The sequence below is a fragment of the Rhinopithecus roxellana genome, chromosome 3, assembly GCF_007565055.1.
Source record: "Rhinopithecus roxellana isolate Shanxi Qingling chromosome 3, ASM756505v1, whole genome shotgun sequence".
Classification (NCBI taxonomy): Eukaryota; Metazoa; Chordata; class Mammalia; order Primates; family Cercopithecidae; genus Rhinopithecus; species Rhinopithecus roxellana.
In genome coordinates, this window is record NC_044551.1 from 130,091,335 (window position 1) to 130,118,335 (window position 27,001).

Sequence of the window (27,001 nt, forward strand, 5' to 3'; positions counted from 1 at the left end):
GATTAGGGTCAACACCAATAGGATGGCCATCCTGAGGGAAAATGTCTCAAATTTCCTGACCTACAAATGCCTCCGGGGATGGGAACCAAGTCATCTAGTTATATACTCAAGTTTCAGATTTGGCTAAAATTAGAGGAAGTTCCTTATTTATAGAAGAGAAGAATTTCTATATAAATTGGGCTTAACTAAATCTACAAAATCTAGGAAAACATCAGTTTAATGGGATTTCAAATTAACTTCTTGAGTTGGTATTGTATATTTCCAACCCAGATGAAGAATTCTCAAAATTTCTAGGTAACAATCAGCTGAATACCCGTTGTATTGTAAAAACCAATCTAGATAACACTTTTGCAATAGTTTAAAAGTTTTAGTCTTGCCTTTTTAACTGGCATTTCCTCTTCTTTCTTTACTGTAGAGCCTCAGTTTTTTCATCCCTCCCTCCATACAATTCATATGCTCAGTTCCATGTTCAAGCCAATCATGGTGGCTCCATTTCTCTTGCAATGATAGGTCTAAATATGGACATGTGATATACTTCTGGCAAATGAACCATTTAGGAGAGTCTATTGGGGACTTCTGAGACATGTTGTTTCATTTCTATAAAGGGTACAAAAAAGAGAAATCCTTCTTCTTCTGGACATTGCTACATTTGAATGTGATGCCTGGAATTGCAGCAGCCATTTTGTGACCTCAAGGGGAACTGGCCTGAGTGTCAAGTCCGCCACTCAAGATGGCAAACTGGAAAGAGGAAAAGGATCTGAGCCCTTGTATGAGTGAGGCTGCTCCAGAAAAACAGAACCAATAGCATTTAAATAGATATATAAGGGGAGATGTATTATGGGAATTGGCTCATGTGACCATGAAGGCTGAGAGGTCCTACCATATACTGTCTGCAAGCTGGAGAACCAGGAAAGCTGGTGGTGAAGTTTAGTCTGAGTCTGAAGGCCTGAGAATGGGGGCTGTGGAGGTTTGTGCTGCTGGTATAAATCCTGGAGTTTGAAGGCCCAAGAACAGGAGTGAACTGTCCAAGGAAAAGAGAAGATGGGTGTCGCAGCCCAAGAAGAGAGAGAGAGGATTCACCTTTCCTCTGTCTTTTTGTTCTGTTTGAGTGGGCCCTCAACAGATGGGATTATGCTTGCCGCCCCTGGTGAGGATTGATCTTCTTCACTCAGTCTTCTGATTTGAATGTTAATTACTTCTGGAAACACCCTCACAGGCACACCCAGAAATGATGTTTTACCAGCTATCTGAGCATCCCTGAACCCAGTCAAGTTGACACATAAAATTAACCATCACAGCCCTTGATTATGAAGTTGAGCTACTTACTTAACCAACGCTGGCACAGCCCTACCTCCAGACTTCTTGTCATGTGAAATAATAAATTGAAGTCAGCTGAGTCAGCTTTTCTGTTAGGGTAGTCTTAACTGCAGAAAACAGAAAACGTGTCTCAGCTGCTTTAAATTTATTATCTCCGTTGAGAGCATTCGAAGTGGTCCAACATTAGGAATCATATTTTGAAGACTCTCTGAGATTCTCCTTGATTTCTGCATCTAGAATTCCCCCTACCGTTCCATTTGGTGATCCTTCATGGCATCATTGAGATGACCTTTCTAAAATTCAAATTTGGTCAAATTATAACCGATTAAATTCTTCAAAGGCTACTTTTTGCTTTCTTGGCTTGGCACACAGACCTGTCTTCACTGGGTCCAGGCTGAATTTCTCTGACCACATATCTCATTAGGTCAGGCCCCAAAGGCACCCTAAAGCTATTGTCATTACTTGACTCTGCTATGTTCTGTCTCCCCTATGCTTTGCAGTGCTATTCCCATTGCCTAGAACATGTTTCCTGACCTGAAGGGTCACCCCCAAACCAGCTTCTTTTGGCGAGTCTTTCCTAATGTCCCTTCATAGTCCCCCAAGATTGTCAGATTCTCCTCTTCAGTGCTTCTGGCACCCTGACTGGATGCCCCTGTTATAACACAGGTGACACTGCTATGTAATTGTCAGATCATTTCCTACATTTGACTATAACGTCTTTGAGGGAAAAATGTGCCTTTTTCATCTCAGCATCTCCAATGCTTAGCTTATTAACTGGCACAAAATAAGCAGGTAATAAATGTTTATTAATGAATAAATAATGCTATAATCTAGACTTGGGTTCATGAAAACAACTGTATCCTCTCTTTGGCTGATTTATTCCTGGTATTTTGCAGACCATTGCATCCTCAACAGGGTAAGGAGGAGCAAAGAGAGGAAGGAAAAGCTACAACTCTGTAACATATGTTGTTAAAATTTTGGAGGAAGGTAAACCAAGCTTAGTAAAGATTTTCTTTTGTATATCTTTTATCTGTTCTATCTCTAACTCATATGATGAATTATTCAACAAATATATACTGACAGCCTACTACATGTCAAGCATTGTTTAAGCACTTGGAATATATTAGTGAACAAAACAGCCCTCAGAGAGCCTTGGCGCTACAAAGAGCTTTAAACAATCATTTCTCCTTTCTGCATCTTAGGCCTGCATTTGTGCATGAACAAGAAACACTGTAATGGAAAGCTTTAGATCCTCATATAAAAGTCACTGATAAACACATGGATATATTGTTCATAAGTGCTGCCACTTCTGTCTAGAATCAAGAACAGTTGAGAGGAAGAGGTTACTGATCAAATCCACTCCTTGACCTTGTTCTCAGCTATTTACACCAATAGGCATTGAATTCATTTTTTTAAACAAGGGAGTTTTATATATGCATGCAGCATTCTGAGGTTTAGACTTCCTTCCTAGCTGCAAATCTCTTTGAGGCTCCATCTGGGACATTGAGCCCCACCCATATGCATCACCTTGAAGCTTCCTTTCTCTGGTTTGCTGGGGACTTTGTATGGAGAGGCTACATCTGGGCACAGCATTACACCTTTAGAGGCTGCTGGGGGCACAGGGACGATTTCCAACAGAAACCAAGTATATTTGAAAGACACGAAGTCAAGCTTTTATGTTTCCTTCCTACAACCTCAGCTTCTGTTGAAGTGAAAACTAGACTGGAAATAAAGGCCACAGTGATTTTCTTCTGAGAAAACACATTACCATGTTAAAAAAAAAAAAAAAAAAAAAGTCCCAATTGCTCCGTGGGGAAGGTTTTTATTTTACAAATACTCTGTGGCTCTGAAATGACAGCATGATTACATTTCTGACAGCACTGGTATAATTCTCAGACTCCCCAGGGAGAGCAATGTGGGGATTTTCGTCCTGGAAAGAAAAGGCAAACTTGCAGGTGCCGAAGGTACATTTGATTTAAGCACGATTCAAAATAAGTAAATGCAGATGATAACACAGCAAATACTGAAAGTTTGGTAATTTAGCAAAAATAAATGGTCGTATCCAGAGCACTATAAATGCGTGAAAGAAAACCGCAAAAATAACTTTTTATTTTTACAACTTCCCAGTGTCTCACTGTCTCCAAATGGGGAGATATGAGAGGAACTGTAGGGAAGAAGAGAAACTGGAAGAGCGTAGGGAAATGTAAACATGAGAACGGAATAGGAGAGTGGAGGAAGGGGACAACTCAGTGTCACTCTCTCACAGACTCTCCTGCTCCTTGTGATCTGGACAGACCCTGGCAGGCCTCGAGTTCCCTGGAGGTTGCGCCTCAGCGACAGATGACCCGTCTCTGACCACTGGGCACCTAGAAGGCGCTTTCGCAGGAGCAGGGCAGGGGTCTGGGGCGCGGAGGGGGTGGGCGCAAGCCGCCCTCGTCCAGCGGTTCCCGCCGAGCATGGTGATAATGAGGGTGGGGCCAGCGTTGGCGGTAGAGTGCTTGGTGGCCCCTGGGCCCCTCCTCGTCCTCCGCGCCTCCCTGTGGCGCGCAGCAGAGAGAGCCCAGGCGCCTCCGCAGCCGTCGCCGCAGCTGGCAGTCGCCAGCCTGGAAGAAGAGGTAGACGAAGGGATTGAGAGCGCTGTTGGCCATCCCCACGACGCGCAGCGCAGCCGACAGGCCCTCTCCCTCCCAGTCTCCCGCGGGCCCGGACGACCACGCGGCCGCCAGCCGGGCTGCAAAGTAGGGCAGCTCGCAGCCCACGAACAGCAGCGCCAGCAGCAGGCTCATCTTCAGGCTCTGCACCTTGGCGCGGGGCAGCGCGCTGGGTGCAGGGGCTCGGCCTGGACTCGCCGACCAGGGCGCTGCAGCCGCAGGGGCCTGCGGCCGGCGCCGCCACCAGACGGAGAGTAGGTGGCCGCAAGCTACGCCCAGGACCGTGACAGGCGCGGCGAAGCCCGCGACGGCCTCGTAGAACGCGTAGACCTGCAGGTGCCAGCGCGGCAGGGGCGCGAAGATCCCGCGGCAGCGACGCTGCCCGGGCCAGGCGCGGGCGGCCGGGGGCGCTCCGGGCTGCGAGGATGGTGGCGGCGGCGGTGGCGGCAGAGGCGAGGGGGAGTCCCCGCGCACCACGAAGGCCGGGGGCAGCGCCAGCAGCAGCGCCAGCAGCCAGCCCAGGGCGGCGAGGGCCCGCGCGGGCAGCGGCCGGCCCTGCGGACGACGTACTGCGCGCTGGCGCTCGAGGGCGATGAGCACCACGAGGTGGGCAGAGGCACCCCGCCCGGATGCCTGCAGCAGCTGCAGGAAGCGGCACGCAAGGTCGCCCGTGGCCGCGCGGGGCTCGCCCAGCAGTTCCCAGGCCAGCTGCGACAGCGCCGTGCCCCCACACGCGTACAGGTCCGCCAGGGCCAGCTGCACCAGTAGGAAGTCCATCTTGCGACGCTTGGGGCCCGCCCAGGGCCCGCCGCCGCCGCACAGGCGGCACAGCACTGTGGTGTTGCCTGCCACCGCCACCACCAGGATGATCCCCAGGAACACCAGGCGGACGCGGCGGCTGGGCGGCCCAGAGGCGGGGGCTCCCTGCCCCAAGGTCAGGTTGAGACCCCAGCCGAGCAAGATGGGCACGGAGAGGTTGGGCGCCGGCGGCAGAATTGAGGGGCTAAAGAGATCCTCCATCCTTGCCCCGGAGGAAGAGGAGGCACCGAAGAGGGCGGGCAGGACGCGGGAAACCGAAGTGGAGGCGAGGCGGCGCGGCGAGCGACGCTAGGTCTACGAGTTCCCAAAGTTAGTTGAAAAGGCACCCGCACAGAGAGGGAGATGGATTCGGGCGGCTTTGCGCTTAGTTGTTTTTGTCGATTGTCCTCGTCATTTGTCACTCAAATGTGGGTTGTACACTCGAGGAACACACATGATTCCTATTCTCCACCTTCTCCGCGTCTTCCCTCCCATTCCCGGCGGATACTTTGCTAATCTCTGCAGCGCCCCCGACGCTACCCTCGCGGAAGCCGCGGACCCCTGGGCTCTGAGAACCTCATCCGTTCTCTACTTACGTGTAGAACACAGCAGGACAGAAGGTCGCTTTGCTTGATCATTGTATACCGCCAATGTTATCCCAGCACCCACATGAGAGAGGACCTCTTGACTGAGATTGTACCACACGCCCCCACCACTCCAATGTGATTGCCAGTAGGAAAAAAATAGAAAAGACATTAGTTTTGATTTTAAAGGTTTGAAATGCCATGGATCTGCATGAGCATGAGAAAAACAGGAACACAAGAAACCTAACAGCGTTTTGAGCAAAGAGGAGACCTGTTAGCTGAATTTTGATCAAGATGTGTCTTCTCTGTCCAAGAATGAAAGTATTTTAATTAGAGAGTACTAAAGTCAATGATGCTGCTTTTAGGAATGGCAGTGGTTTGCAGATCGTTCTAAATACTTCTCATTACTAGGAGCAGTGGGTCACAGCTGCTTTCTTGGTGATGTAAAATTCATTTCATTAGTCTGAAGAGGGCATTAATAGGTTTTATGCAAATGATAGTGAATTTATTGCTTTTCCCCTAATATTTTCATCCAGTGAAGGATGCGTCATCACACTCCTCATTCTCTTGATTCTGTTTTCCAGCAGATGGGAAGTTGCTAGGAGAGGCTACGCCTCCAATAAGCCTAGAGAAAAGGTGACTAAGAAAGTGATAAGGCGGCCAATTTTTTAAAAAAAGAAATCCAAGTCACAGGAAATGGTTTAGATTAAATGTTGTTGCTTTCATTTTAGCCCTGCCTCCTCACAAACACATTTTAATTTCCCTGTTGCAAGCATCAATTTGTCTTTTTATGCACCCTCCACATTAATCATGGTGAAAGTAGAATTTCCTGTACTTCCTGGCCTGGGGGCCAGGGAGGTATGAGCGTTTTCTGGGGTTCACATTCCTAGGCTGAGGAAACATTTGGAACTCTAAGATTCATGGCATAGGAAGATTTGGTGGGTTCCATGATAGTCCTGCCAGCTGCTGTAGGAATCCCATTTCCCGAGCTGTTGTCCTTTGGCCAGAAACCTTATTTTCATCATCATCTTTGTGGTGCCTTGCTCTGGTCTGACATGTTTTAGTTATCAGTGGGTATGTGTTGAGTTGATGAATTAGTGGATATATGATGCTTTTCAGATAACTTTGAGCATAAATTCCTGCCTTGACTATAAATTCATCACTTAAGAAAAAATTCCTTTTACACTATGCCAGTATCGTCCAGAAGAGCCCAAGGAAGCTCTGTGGAGACATAGGAATAAGTGTTCCTGGTGGGACATTTAAGAAAGAGCTACAGTGATAGCCTTGGAAAATCTGATTTGATTTTCATACTCTCCCTTTAGAAGTTTTTGCCCAAAGCCTTTTTCTATGCACACACATCATCCCAGTTTATAATGCACTTCTTCCAGGGAGACTTCTCTGAGCAATGCTCATCATGCAGTGATTTTCCTAGCCAATATCATTTCAGTGTCCAAAGATAGTCTATCATTTGTCTCAATTTTGTTGAAATGCTCCTGTATATTAGCATTTCAAAATGACTACAGTGAAATTACATTTCACAGAACTTAACTTTAGTAAGATCTGATAAAACATTGATTTTCAACTAGTTATTTTTTTTTCTTTTTTGAGACAGGGTCTCACTCAGGGTTGCCCAGGCTGGAGTGAAGTGGCGTGATCATAGCTCACCTGCAGCCTCGACTTCCTGCGCTCAGGTGATTCTCTCACCTCAGCCTCCCAAGTTGCTGGGACTACAGGCACACACCACCACACCTAGCTAAGTTTTGTAATTTTTGTAGAGGCTAGGTTTCGTTATGTTGCCCAGGCTAGTTTTAAACTCCTAGGCTCAAGAATCCGCCCACCTCAGCCTCCCAAAGTGTTGGGATTGTAGGCATGAGCCACTGGGCCTGGCCTAAACTAATTCTTATTAAAATTATACATGCACAGAGTTTTGAAAGTCAAATAGAACTAGAAGGCTAATAAAGAGTTTCCTGTTCCACACATCTCCACTTCTTTATCTCCTCTTTCTAGTGGGAACCGATTTAGACTCTATTTGTTCTTTCTTCTGGCATTGACTTAATTCATAATAGTAAATAATATTTGTGTAATGCTATCTATTGATTTAACAAATTGATATATTATCTGTTAACTTCTTACTAGATAAAGACTTACTTCTTACACCTCTGTCACTACTGTTTCCATTTCCCATACCATTAGAACAATACTGTAATTTTGGGTTAGACTTATATTTGGTGTTTATATTATTATGAAATAAAAATATTCACAGTTGAGTGTTGTATATTGTGAATATAATTTTTTGTTATTTTTAAAGTTAATAATTGCCTTTTCTTACTTTTCATTGTTATCATAGCTAATTCTTCCTGTACCCTCAAATAGCCCCCCATACAATTTCTACAAGGTCAGTTTCATAACGTAATATAGCAGCTCCAGTTTTTTTCCCCAGAAACCTCTTTACCAGAGACTTTCATTTTTCTCTTATCTGGGCTAATTTCTCCCAAGGTTTACTGCAGGAACTACCATCTGCGGACCTGCATTTGTTGTCATTATTGAAACTTTTTGCCTTTCTCTTGGGTTGCAGTTCCTGTTTCTTGGATCTCTGGTCTTTTTCCTTGATTTCTTCCTTTTTGGTAGAACACATCATCTAATATTTCATAAGGTTTACAAGGTTGTACAAAGCCTGAGAACTAAGTGGTAAGAGACCTCATTGTACTCATTTTTTGAGTCATGCAGATTCTGCCTGGACATGTTGCCCTCTAGGCCAGTGGTCATCCTGGCATCTCACATCAGCATCGTCCTAGGGATTCCTTTATCTCATGCTGGTTCTTTTATTTTCTAATTAAATGGATTTTTTTTTCTTTCCTGGTTTATTTTCTTGCTTGGGAAGAAAGCATCTTTCAGTGACTTCTTGAGAGAGGGTAACTATTTGGGATCCTACATGCCTGAAAATGTCTTTATTCTATCCTATTGCCTAACTCATTATTTGGTTGGGTTTAGAATCCTATTTTTGAAAATCTTTTCCTTCTGAATTTTGAAGGCATTGCTCCATTCCCTTCTGGCTTCTAAGCGTTTTTGTGGAGAAGACTGAAGCCATCTGATTCATGTTTTGCTTAGATATGATCATTGTTTTTTCCTTTCTTTCTTTCTTTTTTCTTTTTTTTTTTTTTTTGAGACGGAGTCTCGCTCTATCGCCCAGGCTGGAGTGCAGTGGCCCGATCTCAGCTCACTGCAAGCTCCGCCTCCCGGGTTCACGCCATTCTCCTGCCTCAGCCTCCTGAGTAGCTGGGACTACAGGCGCCTGCCACCGCGCCCGGCTAATTTTTTGTGTTTTTAGTAGAGACGGGTTTCACCGTGGTCTGGATCTCCTGACCTTGTGATCCGCCCGCCTCGGCCTCCCAAAGTGCTGAGATTATAGGCGTGAGCCACCGCGCCCGGCCTGTTTTTTCCTTTCTAGAAGCTTATTATTCTTCTCTTTTTTCCAGCCGATTTTACAAAAATGTGTTTTTCTATGGGTTTATTTTTATCTAATGTGCCAGGCATAATCAAAGATAATGAATTGTATTTAATTGTAATACTTATTTAGTGGCCTTTACCTAAATAGTCTCCCAGCCTGTCTTTCTTTTTGGGATGCTGACATTTGAAGAGTCCATGACACATGTTTAGCAGAATATCCTTAAAATTGTGTTTGTTTCCACATAATTAAATTTAGATTTGACTTTTCTGGCAGGAACATTACATAGGTAATACTGTTATTAGTGTATCATTTCAGGGGCACATAATGCCACTTTGTCTCAATATAGATGATATTAGGCTTGACGTATATGTTTTGAAAATTCAGTAGTTTTAAATTAAATAAGCAGTACATATTAATTGCAGAAAAGTTAGACAATACATATTCACATACAAAAAAAACACAACATACTGCTCAGAGAAAACTGTTGTTAATGCTCAGTGATATATACTTCAGACTATAATGACTAGATCTATATATTACAGAAGTAGATTACACTGCATACAACATTTTATATCCTGCTTTCATGTCACCTAAGATTGTATTTGGATCACTTCCCATGTCAGTGAAAATATGATATAATTATCTGTTTAATGTTGAATGGATTACTATTATTTAAATAGCCCCCTATTCTTAGACAAAGGTTTTCTCATTTTCACTTTATAAATAATTCTGTGAAGAACATCTCTTCACCTACATCCTAGCACACACATTCAATTATTCCCTTATGATAAAATCCTGTCATTGGAATTGCTGAGGCCGAGCATGTGCATTTTTAAAGCGTTTTAACATATAGTACTGAGTTATCCTCGACAAGGGATGCAAGCAATGTATGTGTCTTTTTTCCCCATAGCCACCAAACAATATGAGCATCATCAGTGTTTGTCATCCTCATAGATGAAAACATTTTGCTGGGGATATAGGATTCTAGGATGAGTTTTTCTTTCAGTACTTGAAAGAAGTTGCCCCGTTGTCTTCTAGTTTGCATAGTGTTTGATACATTTTGCTCATCTTTGTAATGATGTAATTCTTATCTTTTTGTTTGTTCATCTTACGTAGGCCCTGGGGGCCTGAGCCTCAAGCGTGGGAGTTTCTCCATAATCCTGTCCCTTCCCTCTATGGCAGCTGAATTCTGTCTCTTAACTTCCAAGAGCAAATTTCCTGGTCTTGTCCCTTTTGTGAGAAACCTTTGCTTTGTAACGAAGATTCTGGGCATGATTAGGTTTCTCCATCTTCCCCAGCAGCGATAGCTTTTGCTGTAATCTACCCCTCCCCAGTGACAGTTGACCTTTTGCTGAGGACTGGGGGTGAGAGGGTTTTCTGATATGCCCCAGTGGCAGATGTGTTTTACTTTGTATGACAAAAAGTCCTGGGTTTTGTGCTTGTCCTCAAGAGGCAGCCACTCTCTGTCTGTACACCCATCCCACTAAGGGAGCTCCATCAGGTCTTCTGCTCTGTCCTTATCTTTCTCGTTAAGTACCATGTTGAGTCCGTGAAAGAAAGCTGGTTAGTCAGTGGGCACACCATATGTGGGGGGTTCCCGGAGTTTCTGCTGTTATTTTCACATACATTTGGCCTTTAAGTATATGTCAAAGTATCAATTGCTTTTTTGCCCCCTTTTTTGCCTGCAAATTTTTCCTCCTGTGTTCTGTCAAAGGTCTCACCTGTCCTTGGAGGTGCTTGCCACCTTTTTGAATTCAGTTCACCTGTTGCTTGGCAATCTTCTTTCTCTGATAGGCTCAAGAAAAGTTTTGATTTTGTAGATTTTCTGGCTTTATTTTTTTCTTTTTGTGGTTGTTGTTAACATGGGAGCAGTATTCCTTTGCATCTTTGTCTATGCTAAGTGGAAATACAGATCTCAAACCATTATTTAAGGATATCAAAACTTCACCATAAATATTACAAAATTTATGGATTTTTTTCTAACTTTTAACATTGAACAGTTTTTAAATTTCCTTTAATAATAAAAAGTTTAAGGCTAAGAATATTATTCTGAGCATAGTTTTGGTTGTATCATATATTTTTCTAAATGTTCTTATTTTTGTCTGTAACCATGCTATCCTAAATGACTGATCTAAATTTTCTCGTTTTTATTACTTTTAAAAATAGCATATAATTATAATTTTTTGACCCAATAATTATTTAAGACTTGGCTTTTTAATGTTAAAATTTTTTAAAAATTGGGTCAAGCCAGGTTCTATGCCTCATACCTGTAGTCTGAGCACTTTGGGAGGCTGAGACAGGAGGATTGCTTGAGTCCTGGAGTTTGAGACAAGCTTGGACAACATAGGGAGACCCCGTCTCTAAAAAATAAAAAAATTAGTCAGGCATGGTGGCTCACACTGATAGTCCTGGCTACTTTGGAGGTTAAGGTGGAAGGACTGCTTGAGCCTGGGAGATGGAAGGCTGCAGTGAGCTATGATTGCACCACTGCATTCTAGCCTGGGTGACAGAGCGAGACCCTGTCTCCAAAAAAAATTTTGGTGGTAAAAATTCTACCTAATGAAAGCTTAATATACATAATTGTAAATAATACATACATAAATATAAACAATATATATGTATACACACACAAATGCGTATGGCCAATGTAGAAGGGGGATAATAGCTCTAACGGGTCTAGAAGGTCTGTTTTCCACATGAGTTTCTTCTACCTTGTTTGTGTTGAGTTGTCTCTTTTTTGCTTCATGGCCCCTCATTACCAAGTTCTTAGTTTGATTCAGTGGTTTATAGTATGTTTTAGTAGCCAGTAATATTAATCCCACCTTGATATCATTTCCCATAATTTTATTACTTATTTCAGACATTCATTTTTCCATAAATACTATAAGACCATTTCATTCAATTTTAAAAAAATCGAACAAAAATATCTATTTTCTGGAATAAAATCAGAATTGCACAAAATTTATACATTAATTTTGGGGAAGAGATATTTACAGATTAGATCTTCACATCCAAGAACATGCTGTCATTGCATATTCATATTTTGTTTATATACTTCAATAGACATTTATAGTTTTTAAAATCTAGGTTTGTATACCTCTCATTAAAATTTATTTTCCAGCCTGACCAACATGGTGAGACTCTCATGTCTACAGAAAAACTTAAAAATTAGCCGGACATGGTGATGCACACCTGTGGTCCCAGCCACTCAGGGGGCTGAGGCAGGAGGATCACTTGAGCCCAGGAGGTTGAGACTGAAGTGAGCGAGCCATGTTCACACCACTGCACTCCAAACCTGGGTGACAAAGTAAGACCCTGTATCAAAAATAAATAAATAAGTAAATAAACAAATAAATACATATGTATAGGATAACATGAATGTAATATTTTCTCTAATTTCTGTTTTTACCTAGTGATTCCTTTTATAGATATATGTTGAATTTTTTTTTTGAGATGGAGTCTCACTCTTATTGCTTAGGCTGGAGTGCAATGGTGCGATCTCAGCTCACTGCAACCTCTGCCTCTTGAGTTCAAATGATTCTCCTGCCTCAGCCTCCCAAGTAGCTGGGATTATAGGCACCCACCACCACACCCACCTAATTTTTTGTATTTTTAGTAGAGATGGGTTTTCACAATGTTGGCCAGGCTGGTCTTGAACTGTTGAGCTCAGGTGATCCATCTGCCTCAGCCTCCCAAAATGCTGGGATTATAGGCATGAGACACCACGCCTGGCCGTTGATTTTTGTATATGCAGCTATTTAACAAATTGCATCTATTCTAGTAGTTTTTATGAGGATCTTCTGGGTCTAATAAGTTGAAAAACCACAAACAGTACAAAGAATACAAAATCCATTTAAAAACCAAAAACAAAAACAAAAGCAGATAAGGCTCCTAGTTGATACGGATGCTTCTTTTCTGAGGATAGTAGTTTGAATAACAAGGTCCCAGACTGGTGATTCCCGGATTTTGCTGCACATTAGAATCACCTGGGAAGCTTTTTTTTTTTTTTGACAGAGTCTTGCTCTGTCACCCAGGCTGGAGTGCAGTGGTGTGATCTCAGCTCACTGCAACCTCTGCCTCCTGGTTCAAGCAATTCTCCTGCCTCAGTCTCCCAAGTAGCTGGGATTACAGGCACGGGCCACCATGCCCAGCTAATTTTTGTATTTTTAGTAGAGACGTGGTTTCACCATGTTGGCCAGGCTGGTCTTGAACTCCTGACCTCAGGTGATCTAACTGCCTCAGCCTCCCACAGTTCTGGGATTACAGGCTGGGAAGCTTTAAAACTCCTGCAGCCTTGGGTAGGAGCCAGGCAATAAAATTTTTTAAACATCCTCAGGTGATTCCAATTTGCAGTGAAGTTGTGAACCGTTCTAGCCCAGCATTGAGCAAATGATGGCCCACAAGTCAAATCCTGCATTTTTGGAAACAAAGTTCTATTGGAACATAGCCATGCTCATTTGTTTACATATTGTCTTGCTTGCTTTCACACTTCAGTGGTAGAAATGAGTAGTTGTGAAAGAGACCGTATGGCTCACAAAAACTAAAATATTTAGTATCTAGCCTTTTTCTCAATAGAAAAAGATAAAATCACAATGAGGTGTAACCTCACTCCAATTAGAATGGTTATTATCAAAAGGACAAAAAATAACAAATGCTAGCAAGGATGAGGAAGATGGGGAACTCTTACACTGTTGGTGGGAACGTAAATTAGTTCAGCCATTATGGAAAACAGTAAAATGGTGCCTCAAAAAACTAAAAATAGAACTATGATGTGATCCAGCAACTCCACTAGTAGGTGGATATCCAAAGGAAAGGAAATCAGTACATCAAAGGGATACATGCACCCCATGTTTACTGCAGCACTATTCACGATAGCCAAGGTATGGAATCAACCTGTGTCCATCAACAGACGAATGGATAAAGCAAATTTGGTATATATACACAATGGAATACTATTTAGCCGTAAAAAGAATGACATTCTATCATCTGCAGCAACATGGATGAGACTGAAGAACATTAAGTTAAGTGCAATGAGCCAGGCACAGAAAGATAAATGCTGCATGTTCTCACTCATAAGTAGAAGCTAAAAAAAGCATTGATCTCATGGAGGTAGAGAGTAGAATAGTGGTTACTAGAGGTGGGGCGGGTAAGGAGACAGAGGAATAACTAAAGATTGTTAACGAATACGAAAGTACAGCAGGGTAGGAGGAATACATTCTAGTGTTCTATAGTACTATGGAGTGACTGTAATTAACAATAATTTATTATAATTTTCAAATAGCTAGAAGAACAGATTTTGAATGTACACAAAGAAATGATCAATGTTTGAGGTACTTGGTATGCTAATTACCCTGATTTGATCATTACACCTTGTATACATGTATGGAGGTATACTGTAGTCCATAAATAGGTATAATTATTTATTTAGTTAATTTATTTATTTTGAGATGGATAAATAAATAAATTTATTTATTTATAATAAATAAATTTAATTTATTTATTTCGCTCTTGTGCCCAGGCTGGAGTGCAACGGTGCAATTTCGGCTCACCGCAACCTCGGCCTCCTGAGTTCAAGCAATTCTCCTGGTTCAGCTTCCTGAGTAGCTAGGACTACAGGCATGTGCCACCACACCGGCTAATTTTGTATTTTTAGTAGAGACAGGGTTTCTCCATGTCTCTACTAAGACATGGAGAGGTTTGGTCAGGCTGGTCTCAAACTCCTGACCTCAGGTGATCCGCCAGCCTTGGCCTCTCAAAGTGCTAGGATTACAGGCATGAGCCACTGCACCCGGCCAATAGGTACTATTAATATGTGTCGATTTTAAAAAGATAAAACAAAGGGGCATAGAGTCTATTTGTTAGCTCTTTTGTGCAAGATTTTGCTATAGTTTACTGTTTCTAGAAGGCTTTGCTTTATTAAGAAAACTACTCCCTTGGCTAGGCTCATGGCTCATGCCTGTAATCCCAGCACTTTGGGAGGCCGGGGCTGGCAGATTGCCTGAGGTCAGGGGTTCAAGACCAGTCTGGCTAACATGGTGAAACCTCATCTCTAATAAAAATACAAAAATTAGCTGGGTTTGGTGGCACATGCCTGTAGTCCCAGCTATTTGGAGGCTGAGGCAGGAGAATCGCTTGAACCCAGGAGTTGGAGGTTGCAGTGAGCTGAGATGGCACCACTGCACTCCAGCCTGGGTGACACAGCAAGACTCCGTCTCAAAAAAAAAAAAGGAAAAAAAAGGGCTACTCCCTTTTACTCCCCACCCTGCTACAGCCCAAATGTGTTGTTTTTCTAAACTAATGTGATATTTGGAAAGCTGTAATTCCCAGTAAATTAATTTAACAAGTATTTACTAAGCTTCTACTATGTATTAGGCATTTGAGATACTTTATGGAGAAAAGGGACAAAATGCCATGACTGTTAGGAGTTTTTATTCTAGTAGGGTCAGGAAGGGTAAAAGACAGCTCAAACACATTAATTATGTAAAAGACACACTAAATTAAATGGTAATAATTTCTATGGAGAAAAATAAAGCAGGAAAGTCCTTGTGAGATGGTGACATTTGAGCCATGTCATCAAGGAAATAACAGTGAGCCATGAAAAAATCTGAAGGAAGAACTGCACTCCAGGCAGAAAAAACTGACAAGTGCGAAGAGGTCTTGGTGGTGCGTGCCTGGTGTGTCTGGAAAGAAACAGGGACGCATGTGGCTGGAGCACAGTAAATCAGGCAGGAGTATAGGAGGACAAGCGGTCTTAGAGAGAACATGCTACCAGATTATTTAGCCCATAGGCTATTGTAATGACCCTGGCTTTTAAGAAAAAGATGGGAAACCAGTGGGGGCTTTGAGTATCCAGGGGTGTGACCTGTATTTTGACAGGCTCACTTCAGCTGCTGTTGAGAACAGACTGAAGAAAGCCAAGGACAGACTCATGGAGACCCCTTAAGAGTCAACTGCAAAATTCCAAGCACAGGTCATGGTAGATTAGAACAAGAAGTTAGTAGAGGAGGTAGTAAAAATGGAAGCCGAAAGGTTATTCTCATTCCAGCTTCTAATTAGTGTCAGTTCCTCTCAGATTCTGGCATAATTGTCTTGGTTTTGTAAGGGTTTCTTAATTTTCGGTTTTCATTATTGTTAGATACCATTTTGAATTAGATATTGTCCTGAATATTCAATTGTACCTAATTATGATCCTACACTTAATATGCTTAAAACATGGCAGATGCTTGGTAAATTCTTACAATGAATGTGTATCTTAAAGGTTTTGGGTAGAATGAAGCAGATTTATCTTCACAAGCCTGTTTTCAGGACCACATTTCTATTATTATTGCTTTTCTCTCTATTATTAGCATATACACCCATACTTTAGCTACTTGTGTTTGTTAGGCTTAATTAGGAGATGGATGGTGGATTTGTATAGTTTAATTTTAACTTTAATACTCAGTCTTTCTTATTAAGGGTTTCACTTCAGAATATGTGTGTGTGTGTGTGTGTGTGTGTGTGTGTGTGTGTGTATGCATGTGTATATACATATGTAATAAAAATCAGATATATTCAAAAGTAAAATTATTTCCCAGAAATTCATAATTACAAAGGTAAGCTCATATAAATTCACTGAAGAACGATAAACAAATAAATAAGGAGATGAACTGACTCATGAAGAAAACTTCAAAGACAGTGTGAAAAAGTATTAAGTTGGGTAAAATTATTTGCAGGTAAGATTTTTACATGGAAAATAATGTATCACTTGAAAAACTATTACTTACTATGAAGTGGTTCAGCACAAAATAAATATGTGGAAATGGAGTGCACATATAAACAACAAGATCTTCCCTTAGAGGATATAATGGAAGGAAGATTCACTTAAAATTACAGTAACTGATAAAACAACTGGAAATAAACCCACCTCTGGCTGCACATTAGAATCAAGGCTGGAGGGACTGACCAGCAAGACAACAGTAATAGAACAGCAGGCCCAGGCTCTCTCAGAAGCTCTAATCAACTGGTGTAGCGTAGGGCCTAGAGGGTATTTTTAAAAGTCCCTGCTTTTCAAATTTTTTTACGAAGAAATTGATCTATATGAAGAAAACTTAGACTACTACTGAGGGATATAAAAAAAGACTTGAATAAAGGGAAAAACATACTAATTTTTTAGAATGACTATCATAAAGAATTAAATACTCTCTAAAGTAGGCTATACATTCAATGATTTCATTTAACAGAACTTTTCATTTTTGTTACTAGACAGACTTATTCTAAATTTGTATGGAAAAATCAAAATCAAGGAAGGACAATTCTGAAAAAAAGAAAACCATTGCAAAGGGACTAGTTCTACCAGACTAAAAAAATAGACTGGTCTGGCTGGGTGTGGTGGCTCATACCTGTAATCCCAGCACTTTGCGAGGCTGAGGCAGTCAGGTTGCTTGAGTTCAGGAGTTTAAGACCAGTCTGGGCAACATAGCGAAACCCTGTCTCTATAAAAAATTTAAAAGTTAGCTGGGTTTTGTGGTGTATGCCTGTGGTCCCAGCTACTAGGGAGGCTGAGGATCACCTGAGCCTATGAGATTGAGGCTGCAGTGAGCAGTGATTGTGCCACTGCATTCCAGCCGGAGTGACAGGGCAATACCTTGTCTCAAAAAAACAAAAACAAAACAGAAACAAAAAAACAGAATGGTCCAGTGCAAAATAAACTGTTCAGAAATGGCGTAAGTATAAATGGGACTTTGGTATAGATAAAAATGGCATTGCAAATCAATGGGGGAAAAGATAATGTATTCAAACAAAGGTATTATATGATGAAGCGCCATTTTTACCAATGGGAGAAGAGACAGTTTACTCAATAAAAGGTCAATGGGTAAGCATATTAAAAAAGAACAACTAAAGTTAGATTTCTAATATGTTTAATACGTTCCAGCTGGGTCAAAGATCCAAAGGTGAAAAATAAAATTCTAAAAGAAGACAAGTGGAGGCTGGGCGCAGTGGCTCACACCTGTAATCCCAGCACTTTGGGAGGCTGAGGTGGGCAGATCACCAGGTCAGGAGATCAAGACCATCCTGGCTAACACGGTGAAACCCCGTCTCTACTAAAAAGTACAAAAAAATTAGCCGGATGTGGCAGTGGGTGCCTGTAATCCCAGTTACTAGGGAGGCTGAGGCAGGAGAGTCACTTGAAACCAGGATCGCGTGATTGCACTCCAGTCTGGGTGACAGAGCGAGACTCCGTCTCAAAAAAAAAAAAAAAAAAAGACAAGTGGAGAAGATCATTCTAAATATGATATAAAATCCTAAAAGCCACAAAAGCAAAGATTTGTAAATTTTGCATTAATATTTTTAATTGACAAATCATAATTGTGTATACTTATGGGGTACAAAGATTCATAAATTTGCTTACATGAAAATAAAAATTTCTACATATCAAAAAATACCAGAACAAAGTCAGAAGACAATTGACAATGACAAACTAGAAAGAAAATATTTGCAGGATTTCTTACAAAAAGCTAATATCTAAAGCACGCCTGTAATACAAAACAAAGACCAACAACCAACAGAAAATTAGGCAAAGCATAGAAATAGGAAACGCCATGGTAAAGCAGATTCCAATGGCTGTTAAATACATGAAAATATGATCTACCTTACTCATCATAAGAAAAATAAAAACAGAATATTTTTATCTGTTAGGTTGGCAAAGGATAAGAAGACATGCATTGATGGTGAGATTATCAGTTAGTATACCTTCTTTAGCGATAATATGTAGTATGTAGTGTAATTTTGCTAGATATAGTCTTGACTCAGTAATTTCACCTCTAGGTATCTACTGTTAAGTGAAAAAAAAAAGGAAAAAGAAGCAACACGCAGAACAATGTGTGCAGTATGTTACCGTTTGTGTAGGGGGAAAGGAATATATACATTTGGTTATAAATCTGTGGTCAATCTCTAAAAATGTGTAAGCAGGTGGTTTCGGTACTTGCTTCTTGGAGGGGGAACTGGATGGCAGGGAAGACAGAAAGGATAGAGACTTCATGATCACTGTTAACCCTTTTGTACCATTTGAAGTTTTTACCCTGTATATATATTACCTATTAAAAAAAAACAGTAGTAAAATCAGGTACATCCAGGGTTTACATCCCGTTAAATACTCCAGATACTCCCATGAAATACATCCAAACAGTCCCATCAAATACAAATAACTCATCAAGCACCATCAAATGCTCACACACAACTGTTTTATGATAAATATTATTACTATTATAATATTTTATATTCTCTATTATTTAAAGGAATATAACTGTTACAGTATTTGCTTCAATCCTTTTGATACTTCCACTAAATTGTTAGAAGTTATACAACGGTATAAATAATAACCATTTCTGAAAATATGTGATTTTATAATCATTGGCATTTTATCTTAAAATACACTACATTCTTACAAAGTAATGAAAAATTGGTAATTATTATAATTTTATTTTTATTTATTTGACACGGAGTCTCACTCTGTAGCCAGGCTGGAGTACAGTGGCGTGATCTCAGCTCACTGCAACCGCTGCCTCCCGGGTTCAAGTGATCCTCCTGCCTCAGCCTCCTGAGTAGCTGAGACTACAGGTGTGCGCCACCATGCCCAGCTAATTTTTGTATTTTTAGTAGAGATGGGGTTTCACCATGTTGGCCAAGATGGTCTCGATCTCTTGACCTTGTGATCTGCCTGCCTCTGCCTCCCAAAGTCCTAGGATTACAGGTGTGAGCCACTGCGCCTGGCCAAAACTTGGTAATTATTAAAACTGTTTCATTTAAAATACATAATTATGATCTTGTGATATATATGTATCTCTAGAACATTATTTTTAAACTTTTTGTTCAAACTGCTCTTGGATTCATATGCATTTTAAGCCACTGATCGATTGCACTTTCATACTTCTTTGGTTCTTTCTGCCAGTCCTGATGCCACCTAAGATTTGCTATAATGTTTGAATAATTCTGTCCTATACTTTGTTTCCACTTGATAAACTGCTCTTTATTATACTGGTGGACAGAAGCAGAAACTTTAGGGTAGTTTATAATGGAACGAAGCTTCTGATCCAAAGAATAAGTAATTTCTGGAAATTTTACAGCAACATTTGTTAATTCATCTGGATCTGAGGAAAGATCTGAAAGAAAAAAATTAAATATCTGTCAAAATAGTGACCTGCTAAAAAATTTTTTAGAATGTCATTATGACAGGTAATGTATTAGATTTTTAAAAAGATTTTCAGTTCCTGTTAGTGTAATAAAATGAAGGACAGTATAAATGGTAAAATAACATACCAGGAGTTAAACACCCTATGTTCCATGACCAAATTCCCTCCTTCCTACCATTGTCCAGCTATCCCACTTCTTTTTTCTTTTCTCAAATGCCAGAAAAAGTCAACCTTTTATCATTAGCAAGCTGCTTTAGAACAAGTTCTTCCTGTTTTTGATGTCCTGCCTACTTTGACGGGCAGAAATGAATATAGTAATGCTTATACTGTACTGTTTCAACAGCCTCAAACTTTCTACAAATTCTTTATATAGACAAGTCATGTTCCTGCAACTTTACTTACTCGTAGTTTTCTTTATATATTAGTATCTTATGCTTGGAGTTTTGAAAGTTACATTCATCAGTATGGTCCATTTGAACAAACAGCCATGGAAATACAAACTTCTCAATCACTGCCCACAAGAAAATAATGATAAATATTTCAGATCCATAAATACACTTTTTAGATATGGTGTGGGAAGACAGGGATATAATTAGGATACCAATCTAATTGGAAAAACAGCAAGTCAGAGATCTTATGACAATTAACTTCAGATAGTAAATGAACACTGTATGTTGAGGGAAAATCCCCTATGGCCCTGCTTAAGTACATTAGCCAAGAGGCCCCTGAAGAGATATGTGCCTTTGCTAGGTAATTTCAGATGGCATATCTTTAGGAAAGGGAAATCAATAAGCCCTAAAAAGTACAGAAAAGCTGATTCCCCACTTCTGACATTTTGATAGTCACATCAGTTTTTTGGTAGAACATGGTATAAAAAACAAAATTTCAACAAATTTAAAGATCAAATTGGCTTTTATTTAGTGATTCATGAATTGGGCAGCATCCCATCTAAAGTTTAGAAAAGGCATTCTGATGAGCTGAGCAGAGGAGGTGGGCTTTATAGGAAGAAAAAGGCTGATGAAAAAGTCCCAGAAACATGGAACACAAAGCAGATTCGTCATTATAGTGTTACTTTCTTTATCCAGTAAAAACAGAGGAAACTTCCTTATGCTGGTTCAGGTAAAATGAGCCCCTTCAGGTTGGTTATTGTGATTCTCCTTTTTTTTTTTGCTAAAGTGGCCCGCTCTAAAGTTCAGTTTGATTATGGGGCACGTAACTGTCAGTGACCCCATTCTGGTTTGACTTGGTCGGTTGAGCCTGGTGTAGGAACTCAGTTCAAAACAATGGCTGTCCATAAATTTCATTTGAGAATGGCCAATGAACAAGCAAGAGATGTACATTATTCATCAGGATGAAAATGTCAAGACTTCCTTTTTCAGCCAAGAATCCTCCACTCTTAAAGGGAAGGGGGTTGGCCAGTTTGGCTCCCAAAGTATTATTTTGATAATAATTTTGCTATTTGTAACTGGGAAGGAGCCTTAGGGAGAAATAAATATTACTAATGGCTTTAGCACATATTTTATGTACTAAATGGGGACAAAGGATAAGTAAAACCCTAAATCTAAAAATGCTGTTTAAAAATTAATTCACAGAGTAGTGAAGCTGGCAGACATTTTTTAGAAGTTATAAGAAGTATCAATTTTGCAGTCACAGCTTTGTTGAAATCTCAGTTCTGCTGCTTCTTAGCTGTGAGACCTCACACGGGTATCCAAATTTCTGTGACTCCTAGTGTCCTCTGTAAAATGAGGATAATGGCACTATCTTGTGGGGTTGTGGTGAACATTAAATAATATATGCAAAATGTCAGACTTCATAAGATAGTTGTTAATCCTTCAGAACAATGAGGTACAATGAGGTATTGACTTCTAATTGGGAAAGATAATCATGAGTACTGAAAGATGCCCTGATCAGACAAAACTGGTTTCAGTCATGAGACCCAGATCAAAAGCCTTAGGACGCTTTCTCTGAAATTCAGCTGCTGATCTGCAAAGAGGCTGTTCCTCACATGGGCAACCCTTTGTAGATAGTCCTACCATGACAAGCAGCAGATGATATTCATTTATTTAATAAGGATTATTGGATATCTTGAGCAATGCTACATAGGGCAGTTCATTACACATAACATTACACTTAAAAATCTATTAACACATTTACCAAAGAGTTGAGGCAATACTGAAGTGCCGTCCGAGTAGGCTATATACTTCCAGTGGTTAGTTCGAAGCATGTAGGTGGAGGCATTCACATTACATCCATGGAATTCACTTAGAATCCAGGGCGGATGCAGGTTTTTGACTTTATGTTCATTCTTAAATGTTTCTGATGATAATGGCAACAAAGAATATCCACTCAGGTTCTGAGGCAGAGGAATTCCAGCAATATCTATGTAACAAAAATAACCAAATATCTTAAAATAGCTCATTCTTTTATTAGCTGAACATTCACAAATGGCATCATTCACATTTTTTTCATACCATTAAATGCCATGGAGACTGGAGATTGTATATGGATTTTGTAAACAGACTGCCAAGATTCATATGCTTACCCCAAAATGTGGACTTCAGCAAGGCATTTACTTATCTCAACCTCAGTTTTCTCGTCTGTAAGAAGGGGATGACCACAGTACTTGTATTTATTAGGTTCATTTTAGGTTTAAATAAGATACTTTATGTGAAATTCTAAGAACTCTGAGAACAATGCCTGGCAGATAGGAGCCTTCAACAAATAGTTAATATCACTAGTCCTTTTTTCTCTAAATGATTAAATAATCATAGTTGTTTCTCAAAGTTTCTTTCATGGAATATTAACAAGACTTATACAAGAAAGGGGTTTAGTAGTCATATATGTTTGCAAAACAATGGTTAAACAAAATTAAATACACAAATTTGTTGTAGATATAAATTTATTGCTGATGTATATGATAAACCTTCAGGAGTGGTATACAGTATACCATGAGCCCCAAAGTTATTTGATAGCAGAGCTTTTTAAACCTTCAAGTAGCATCTTGAGGGACTAGCATCTTGAAAAACATACTTTCAGGAATTGTGGATTATATTTATAAAGGGAAAAATAATGTTTAACTTACCAGATATAGACATATAGAACAATAGCATGAGAAATGCTCAACTGAAAAATAGCTTATACTTTAAAAAATTGCTTTCAAGGTAACTGGACCTTAAACTTCCCTCTTCCTATAGAAAAATTACCATTAATTATGTCTGCGTAGTCAGGGTTGTTTCAAAACGAGTCTGCAGTTGTCTTACCCCAGCCCTTTTCTGGTTTCAATGTTCATATTTTATGTATAAATATTTCCAATGAAAAATAGAATTATATCTATAATGTTAGAAATGAAACAAAGTTGAATAAGAAAATTAATTTAACTTGACTGTCTGACAAAAACAGGTTAATTAAAGGATAATAGGGAAGTAGACACAGACCACTATAAATCTTCTGAAGGTAGTTGTTTCATATATAACTTAATAAAAAAAAGTTTGTATCTTCCATTTTCCTTGGAAGAAGACTATCACAAGTATTAATTTTCTGCCAACCAATCAAAATTAGTGGCTTTTTTTTTTTTTTGTTCAGAGATAAGGAAAGAAAGAAGAGAGGAGTATTTCAGAGATGACTGGTTAAAACCAAAAAGAGGAGAAAAGAGGTTAAAGAGGATGTGTCCGGGAGAGAAGGGTTGCCTGGGTCAAACTAATTGTGCTCCAAGACACAGAGACTACCTACTGTAAGCAGTGAAAAGAAGGAGGTGTGGGAAGAGCCTGGATAAGGGTGGTCTGTGTGTCAGCCATCAGGAGGCACCACCAGCAAGGCATGGGAAGAGAAAGAAGAAGTCTTTAAGGAAGTTTGGGAAGCAGGAACCAACGGGCACATACTCATGACTATGAGTTCTTGTATTCAGCATTTTAATAACTCTTAATACTTAGAAACGCCTTATTTTAGGACCATTCTTAATTTTCCTAAGGAAGCTTGGAAGACTAAGAAACTTATGTTTCTCCTGTGTTTATGAGAAGTCAGTAGTAAACTGGGTAAGAGTCCATTCAAGTGTTCATTTTTAAAATTCATTCAGCAAACCAGGTGCTGTTCTAGCTGTAGGGAAACGACACTGGACAACGCAGAAAAGCTCTCCCAGAGCTAACATTGTAATGTGGGCAGACAGAAACAGCTGTGTCAGATGGTGGTAAGTGCAATGAAGAAGAAGAAAGCAGGGTAAGGGAGACAGACAGTGATGACAGGCATGTGGGTATGTGATGTTTTATATAGGGTGGTCAGGGAAGGCCCCGCTCAGAAGGTCACATTTAGGCAGTGTCCCGAGGAGCAGTCACAGTGAGCCCCACAGTTATCTGGGAAAAGGGCACTCCCCCAGGGGAATAGCAAGTGTACAGTCCCCAAGGCAGGAACCTACTTGGTTTATTCCTCAAACACCAAGCAGGACTGTTAGGCTGGAGCAGAATAAGTGAGGAATAAAATTATAAGAGATGAGTTGGGGAAGAGAAGAGATCATGTTGGACTCTCAGAGCCTAATTAAAGACACTGAATTTTTACTCTAGGTGAAATGGGAAATCAGTAGAGGGTTTTGAGCAGAGGTGTGACAATCTGACACTAACTATGGAATGGTGAATTGACTAAAAGTGAGTAAGGGCAGAAGGTCAGAGAGAGTTAGGAAGCTACTGCAGGAATCCAGGCAAGAGATAAGGGGAACTTAGGATTCCAGTCTATTATTGATAGAATAAAATAACTTTGTAAATTGGAAAAAACCCATGTGAAATATCCATAGTATTTAATAAATACTTCAAGTATTTATTGGTTTTTCTGTGCCTCAGAAAATTGGGTTTTCATTTTTCATATATTTATCAATAATTTCCTTAAAAACACTTTAGCTTAGACTGCTTTTCAAAAAGCTGTTTGATTTTTATTTAAAATCATTTTTCATATTTATTTTTCCTGGCAAACCTGTCATTCTAACCCCATTTTAAATAAGTTTAATCTTTCGTGGGAGTATAAGCACAGACTAGAAGTAACTGCAGGGTTCTGAAGAAAGGACTTAAATGTAAAACAGTAAACAAATGGTAAAAATGCAGGCCTGGATATGTGTAATGATCTCCTGAAGAGAGATGATATTATATTTCTTCTTGACCATATCAGTACATAATGGATTTGAGTGGTATGGCAATGATGCAAACTAATATACACATTTTTTAGAGTATACCTAAAAAGAATGAAACATATCAATGATAACCATATCTAACATTTAATTGTTTACCATGTTCCAGGCATTGTTCTGAGCTATGAAATAGCCACTATTACTCTCATTTTTTTTTTTTTTTTTTTGAGACAGAGTATCACTCTGTTACCCAGGCTGGAGTGTAGTGGCGCGATCTTGGCTCACTGCACCCTCCACCTCCCAGGTTCAAGTGATTCTCTTGCCTCAGCCTCCTGAGTAGCTGGGATTACAGGCGCACGTCACCATGCATGGCTGATTTTTGTATTTTTATTAGAAACAGGGTTTCACCATGTTGGCCAGGCTGGTCTTGAACCCTTGACCTCAAGTGATCTGCCCGCCTTGACCTCCCAAAGTGCTGGGATTACAGGCGTAAGCCACCACGCTTGGCCTATCCCCATTTTTACTGATGAGAAAACTGAAGACCAGACATGTTGAGTAACCTGCCCAAGGTTACGCAGTTGGTAACGAGTGAAGAGGGGTTTGAACTTAGGCAGTCTGACCTTACAATATCTGTACTGTTTAATACTACACCACGAGACTTGCCTCACTGTAGTTAGCTAACTTCATAATATTCCTCAGCCAATAAAAACACAAGAATCTATGCAAAACACCTGCCAACCCCCAGGCTTCCACTAAGGTCCTGTAACAAGAAGGGTTTTGAAATTTAAATCACTAGCAATGAAACATTCTTTTAACTACAACTGCATTTTTATATAATTACATTCTCAAAATTAAAAAAATCTAGACTTATCTTTTAAGTGGAGAAAGGCAGGTGTTTTACAGAAAGACTATTACAGAAAACGATTCACATGAAAATAAGCTTAAAAATAAAAATCAAAACAATTTTAACTACAAAACAAGACACCTTTAGTTCTTACTGAGCTAAAGGATGCTGATACTAGGTATTAGAGAAGAAAATATTTTGGGAAGTAATTTTTAAATAATCTCAGAAATAATATCAACTTTAATATTAATATTATAAAGAATTCCTATTCATAAATGTCATTTTCCTGCCGGTATTAGGAAATAATAATGTAATAGTATCCTATCACACTAGTGATAGCATTAGTTTATTTGATCCAAAAGCACAAATAAACTAAGCACATTCTTCCTAATTTATCATAAAATATTTTACTTAAAAAAACCGCTCTTTTAAAATACGTTTTAAAAAATGACTTGTAAATTCAAATTTTTAAATAAAGCATTGTTGCATCTTAAATTTCAATAGCCTCTTGATAGTAAGGTAAGTTTATTAAAACAGGAATTCCAATTGGTTTTTCCTATTCAATATCTTTCTATTGAATGTAGAATAACCATCTTTTATACATTTCTAAGATGCATAGAATGGAAGTGAGGAGGAAATATCGCTTGAGGTTTTGGGTTGAGTTTTTTCTTTTTTTTGATACCAGAAGTGTTTATTTCTGTTCAACAGACATTTCAGGATTTTAATTTCATTTTTAGTTTCCAGAAGACTCAAATATTTTAAAACTCAAATATACTATAAGCAAAGTTTATCCTTGAAAAATCAATTTCAAAACAAATTTTTCTCTTTATATCATTTTTCTTTATAAGCTTCTCCTCTGTGTGTGTGTAAATGGGATTCACACAAAATAATACAGCTACAGCTAAGCTAGTAAAGAAAGGACTTTGGGACCTCTAAGAATAGATACTGGCTTATATCTATTTTAAGCTCCTAATTGGTTAGAACAAAATAAGAAGTCCTTTGTAGATGTTTTATGTATAAGTTTGTTTATTAAGCAGAAGTAGCACATAGTGTCTCACAGGTCTAATTTTAGAGTTAATCACTA

The 27,001-nt window shown here is 39.7% G+C and overlaps 2 protein-coding genes across 5 annotated transcripts in view; both read right to left on the minus strand.

Moving 5' to 3' along the window:
* Window positions 1-3,129: 3,129 nt before the first annotated feature.
* On the minus strand, window positions 3,130-5,284 carry GPR150 (G protein-coupled receptor 150). Its single transcript, XM_030926758.1, has one exon. It carries the CDS (start codon window positions 4,986-4,988, stop codon window positions 3,684-3,686), a length of 1,305 nt encoding a protein of 434 aa, XP_030782618.1. The 5' UTR covers window positions 4,989-5,284; the 3' UTR covers window positions 3,130-3,683.
* A 12,833-nt stretch (window positions 5,285-18,117) lies between these two features.
* ARSK (arylsulfatase family member K) overlaps window positions 18,118-27,001 on the minus strand; it is a 49,221-nt gene continuing 40,337 nt past the window's right edge. For 2 of the 4 annotated variants that reach the window (XM_010380602.2, XM_030927933.1), the window contains exons 7-8: window positions 22,121-22,345; window positions 18,118-19,936 (exon numbers count right to left, since the gene is read on the minus strand). In XM_010380602.2, coding sequence (XP_010378904.1) covers window positions 19,647-19,936; window positions 22,121-22,345 — 515 coding nt within the window. In that variant the 3' untranslated portion in view covers window positions 18,118-19,646. Of the gene's footprint in view, window positions 19,937-22,120; window positions 22,346-22,508; window positions 22,564-27,001 lie in introns of all 4 variants that reach the window. The other 2 variants (XR_004056474.1, XM_030927934.1) reach the window with 2 other exon arrangements.